Here is a 5,885-nt window from a genome sequence, read left to right as displayed (position 1 = left end):
CCAACTTTAATGTAAAGTAGTGTATTGTAATAGTGTTGGTATGAAAACCTTTGCATGATTGCCTGATTACTACCAGCTGTAGTGTAAGTAGTGTATTGTAGTTTTATTATTTAAAATAAAACCCTTGTAGTAGTGTTAATCCCGTAAACAAATGTTTTATTTAATACTTTTGTGAGTTTCATATAACCATGCTAAACTGACTAGTGGCCTCTACGACGTTCTTCAGGCGTTGGAATATTATGACGTTTGTTATCCCAAGCCTGCTAGCCTAACTGTAGCTAAAAATTTAGGTTTGGGATTGTCATTCATGTATATATCTATACACAAAGTCACACTCTCTATCCAGGACACTCAGGCTATAACTTATAGGACTTAGACCTATACCCCGATGGGTACAATTGAAGTTGAGCCTCACAACCATGTATTTACTAGTCTACGTGTAGTGTATTAGTGTCCTTTTGTACTTGAAATTCTATGTATTACCTTGTAGTGGTGTACTTTGTAATGTAAAATAATTATACTTAAATAATTATTTAATATCGTATCATTGAATCAATGTATTATAGTAGTGTTCCATAAACTATACCAACTATAGTTTATATATACTTGTTTCTGATTAGTGTTTTTGGATTTTTAAAATAGAGTACTATTTTCCGAACTATACCTATTATAGTTTGAATGTATGTTCTTGTACTTAGTAAAATAGTGTTGTAGCTCACAAACTATACCAATTATAGTTTAAATGTAATGTTCTATAATGTACTAAAAAACATTTGCAATTTAATTGTATGGAATAAAAATACCCTTATGCTCGATATGTTACAAAAGAGTTAAAATATATAAATAGTTTACTATGAAATGTAGTACTCGGTTTGAATCAATTGCAAAGGTTTTGAAATTGTTTGAAATCATTTGTATAAAAACACAAAAGTCATTGTGTTTACTTGTATTCCCCCCTTCCCCTAAAAACATTTAAAACAGTAAAAATGTAGGGATATGAACTCACCTCATATTTGCCTTCTTGTTTAAATATCGAGCTGTAGAAACGATCCTCAAACTAGTATACGCGCGGATAACGTTATCCTAAAAACAATTATATTCGACGTCGTATTTAAATTAATGAGATATTAATTTAAATAATATGTTAAATATTGAATTAAATAATAATTAGAGTGTTCGACAAGACTTTAATTATTTAAGGAATACATACAAATTAATTGGAATTATTTGAAGTGTTGAAAATGGGTTTTTGGTTGAACAAATGGAGTTTTGGGTTGGACAATGGAGTTTTCGGTTGGATGTTGATAATTGCTTGAAGGTTTAAAGATTTGGATGAATGTTCTTGGTGTTCTAGGTGTTCATAAGAAGATCTGGGCGAAATCACTTGAAGATTGAGAGAGTTTTTGGATGAATTTCGAGAGCAAAATGGGTGTGTATTCGGTGAGAATAAATAAATAAATAAATATATATATATATATATATATATATATATATATATATATATATATATATATATATATATATATATATATATATATATATATATATATATATATATATATATATATATTGAGGGATTTCTATTACCTTCTTTGTTAATTTAACCATATTAAATTAACAACTCAATAATTTTCACTTTTAATTTATCAAGTTTGACTTTTATTGACTTTGGTTTAACTTTTTTTCATTGGAAATAACGGGTTGTTACATTGGTCTTTAAAGGAAATAAGTAGACTAGAATTGCTGATTCGGTATCCAAATTTCAGTATCCCGTTTCCATTTCAGTTTTCCATCTCAAAAATAAGAAGAGTAAAAGCTTTAGTAGTTGGGTCGCAAAAGAAAAAGAATTAAAAGTTGAGGTCGCCGAAGAAAAGAATAAATATAAAAAAAATTATCAGTTGAGGTTATGGGAAATAAGAAGAGATGACAGCAATGAAGAAGTCTTGAAACCCTTCAATCTTGATTTAAAATAAATTATATGTATATATATTAACACTATTATATTAATCAGTATATTTGCCACTCATAAATAGTCCCACCATTTTTGTGAGACGGTGTTCATTCTCACATTTTGGCGTTGAAGATAGCGGTCAATTAATCACTATTGTGCAGGTCCATATATATCTTTGAATAATGGTTTTCATACTAGATATATACATATAAATGAAGGGCATTATGGTCAACTTCTTTAAATTTCTTTGGATATATAAAAAAGAGACGTGGAAATATCAATTCCCAACCTATAAGCTTGCTAAATGAGTAAAATTAAAAGGTCATCAGATATATAATGACTTTAGCGGAAAAAGAAACATTTTTTTGGAAAACTTAGAATTAGACTATAAAATTGGTGGATTTTATGGTAAAAACTACCTTAAAAGCCCAACCAATTTAACTTTTTATTTAAAACGTAAATTTCCAAACCATTCAATAAACCCAACGAAATATATACATATTTTTAAAATCCCAATAAACTTAACCTTTCAAGTTTCCAAACCATTCTAAAGCCATTCAAAAAACCCAACGAATGGTTTGGAAATTTCGTTGGAGTTTTAACCCAAGGAACTTAAACCCAAAACAAAGTATATACATATTTTTTACCGAAAACATTAATGTTTTTATAGTTAAACTAAACAGTAATGTACTTGTATTTTTAAACAAAAACAAAAAGGTGCCTTTTATTTGAACCAAAACAACATCCTTATATTTTTAAACCCGAATAATAACGTATTTTTATTTTTAATACTTTTTTTAGCAATTTATTTTATTTTTAACCAAAAACAACAACATAAATTACAGATATAATTTCAAGGTAATTGCCTATTTTTTGGAGCATGAGATGATGTGGAAAAAAAGAAACTATTTACAGCCTCTCGGTTACTGCTCGTCTTGTGCGGATACACTACTTGAAATTCACTACTTTTATCCAGCTCATCAATTAGCTTCCACAGCTCTGGAACACTCATGGCTAGTTTCCTGTATAATGTAGAATACCGAACCCTGATTCCATCTGCTGTTCTAGCAAAAGCTAGTAGGCTTATAGCTTCTGGAAGTTTAGCAAACACGTCTTTTATCATCTCCAAGCTCATGTTTTTAAGAACAGAAGGTCGTGGGATAACCCTAACCATTTCACCACTTTTTGGTTCTTGAACACGATCGTCTGCTTTGATTACAAGTTCTAAATGTGAATTTGCTCCACATTTGATGAAGAAAGGTGTTGTTTCTGTTCGGAATGAAAACATGTTCCACCGGGTCACGTCCGTATCTTCCATGTTTAACTGAACAATGCATATTTTAATCCCAACAATTCAACATTAGAATTTGGTTCCAACTTCTTTTATACAAATTTGTCCAACTTTTTTTTTGCCCGAACTATTCTTTTACATACATACGTATGTTTTACAACTTGGCTTTCATTTTTTTCCTTTTACAAATTCATTTTAAAAGGGTATTTAACAAAACGATTATACCAAATTATGGGTTTTGGATTTAAATTCCAGCCATCCATATTTTTAATTTTCTATCTTTCTTTCATATTTCATTTTTTGAAACTTTTATTTTTTATTTCTATAGGAGCAGAAAAAGACAAAACTAGAAAAGAGGTGTTATGCTAATACATTTATTATAGAAAAGTTGGGTTCAAATAATGACAATTTTTAAGAAAAAGTCAGTTTTCAAAATATTGACAATTTATAAGTAAAAGCGAGTTTATTATTATTATTATTATTATTATTATTATTATTATTATTTTTGTACTATTTGGAATGAAATTGTCTTTTACATATATAATCAGTTTAAATGGATGATTATATTTTTTATTATTATTTTTTAGAATTTTCAAGATTTAAGAGCCTTTTTAACTAAATTACATTGGCTTCCAAATTCTCGCCGGAGCAAAAGACTTGCGAAATTTACCATGTTTTACAATCTATCATAGTTTTCATTCGTATATACGAAAGTAAATTTCCTTAAAAGAATCTATTTTAATAAACAAAAATATTTTTGCCATCTCACTCTAATTGATTTGACCATATGTAATTTTATGTTTATTTACAATTAAATTTTTTTCACATGATTTTTTGTGTTTTTTTTTTTTTTTTTTTTTTTTTTTTTTTGTTTTAATTTTATCAAATTTCACGTGATACTTAAATGTAACAATTATAATAAATGTAATAATAAATGCATATAAATTTCATTAATTGACTTTCCCTTTAATTTTAAAATTTTTAAATTAAAACTGCATTAACTTCTTTTGTTTATTTATCTAAATTATGTGTTTAAATTCAAAAAGGAAAAAAAAACACATTAATTTTAATAATTTAATATTTTTCTAATTTTTCTTATAAATTCAAACTTTTAAATGTTTAAATTTGATATTTAATTTTTTTGTTTTACATAAACCCATCTTATACATTAATTTTACACCTAGTTAAATAATAAGATAAACAGACTTACTTGATTAATTAATGCTTCCTCGATCTTCGTAATGACGGTGCAAAGTGTAGGTCGTTCCATTAAATTGAAACTAATGCACTGATATGCGATTTCTTTGTATGTCATAAAAGAACTACTTTTAATTTGATCTCTTATATGAGGATCAATCACCTTGTCTGAGTTGTTCTGATGGTATCGTCTGACCATATTCATTAGAAACTGTTGCTCATCTCCAATTCTTCTTTCACGATAAACAAGCATTCCGCTCATGATTTCAAAAAGTACCACACCAAACGAGTACACGTCTGATTCTTTCCGGAGGATGCGGCTTTCATGGTAAGCGGGATCCAAGTAAAACTGGGTACCCGCAACCTTTGTATAGAGTTGGGTATCTGGCTGATTTCTGGGACCGAATTTTGACAAGCCAAAATCACAAATCTTAGCTACCATATTTTCATCTAGCAATATGTTAGCACTCTTGACATCTCTATGTATTACTCTATTATATTCCCCAAGGCCGGAGTGAAGGTAATCGAGTCCTCTTGCCGCCCCTATGCAAATCTTCAGGCGTTGTACCCATGTTATGCATCTCATCTTATTTGGGTCTTGGAGATGATGATCAAGACTTCCCATCATAGCATATTCATAAACAATAATCATCTCAACCCCTTCATCACAATAACCAATAAAAGAGATGATGTTTTCGTGGTGGAATCTGGATATCATCTCAAGCTCGTTGTGGAACTCGCGCTCTCCTTGATAGCTATCCCTACCTAGCCGCTTGATAGCAGCTGTGCGGCATTGCCAGCGTTCAGAGAGTTGTCCTTTGTAGACAGCACCAAATCCACCACCTCCGATATATCTTTCCTCACTGAAGTTTTCGGTAGCACGCCTTATCTCATAGAGTGGAATTAGATAATTTTCAAGGTTTATCCAAGAAGAAGACATCCTATTTTGATATAGGTGATGAGGTATGGATATGTTAGTGTAACAGCCGGGGTGTTGGCCGACCGTAGCCGTTCTGGGCAGAGGAGACTAGAGGATTTCTAACGGAAGGCCACTTGCTGTCGGTTTTATGAAGAAGAAGTTTAAGGGGGCAGTGAAGTTTAAGGCTTGACTTTTTGAGCGAGTCTACGTCTATATGTGGACTAGATATCACCGCGCCTAAGGTCCATGTATCAAGCTTTGTATTCATTTTATTAGTGTTTTATTTTTATATATAATAATTAATACATTTTTTGATTATTACGTTAGTTTTTTTCGTCCACTGAAAGACTAATATATTGACCATTATCCCCTTCATTTAATTACGTCGTGTTTCCAAATTAGCCTATATATTGCATGCATTCTCTCACTGAATTTACAGAACTTGAGTTTTTAACTATACTAGTAACTTTACAAAACTTGAGTTTTTAACTATACTAGTAACTGAAAAAATATTTAACAAACGATTT

The 5,885-nt window shown here is 29.9% G+C and overlaps 1 protein-coding gene across 1 annotated transcript; it reads right to left on the bottom strand.

Moving 5' to 3' along the window:
• Positions 1-2,669: 2,669 nt before the first annotated feature.
• Positions 2,670-5,554, bottom strand: LOC111917384 (putative receptor-like protein kinase At5g39000). Its single transcript, XM_023913077.3, has 2 exons — positions 4,453-5,554; positions 2,670-3,275 (listed from the first exon to the last, which is right to left on the bottom strand). Exons 1-2 carry the CDS (start codon positions 5,377-5,379, stop codon positions 2,805-2,807), a joined length of 1,398 nt encoding a protein of 465 aa, XP_023768845.1. The 5' UTR covers positions 5,380-5,554; the 3' UTR covers positions 2,670-2,804.
• Positions 5,555-5,885: the final 331 nt, after the last annotated feature.

This window comes from Lactuca sativa, chromosome 1 (assembly GCF_002870075.4).
Source record: "Lactuca sativa cultivar Salinas chromosome 1, Lsat_Salinas_v11, whole genome shotgun sequence".
In the NCBI taxonomy this organism is placed as follows: Eukaryota; Viridiplantae; Streptophyta; class Magnoliopsida; order Asterales; family Asteraceae; genus Lactuca; species Lactuca sativa.
The sequence above is the reverse complement of the archived record's forward strand: the minus strand, read 5'-3'. Positions and strand labels throughout refer to the sequence as shown.

Excerpts from the sequence above, each read along its gene's own strand:
- LOC111917384 (XM_023913077.3), bottom strand. The coding sequence starts at position 5,379 with ATGTCTTCTTCTTGGATAAACCTTGAAAATTATCTAATTCCACTCTAT. Across the intron at positions 3,276-4,452 it reads AGGAAGCATTAATTAATCAA|TTAAACATGGAAGATACGGA; the intron begins GTAAGTCTGTTT and ends TGCATTGTTCAG.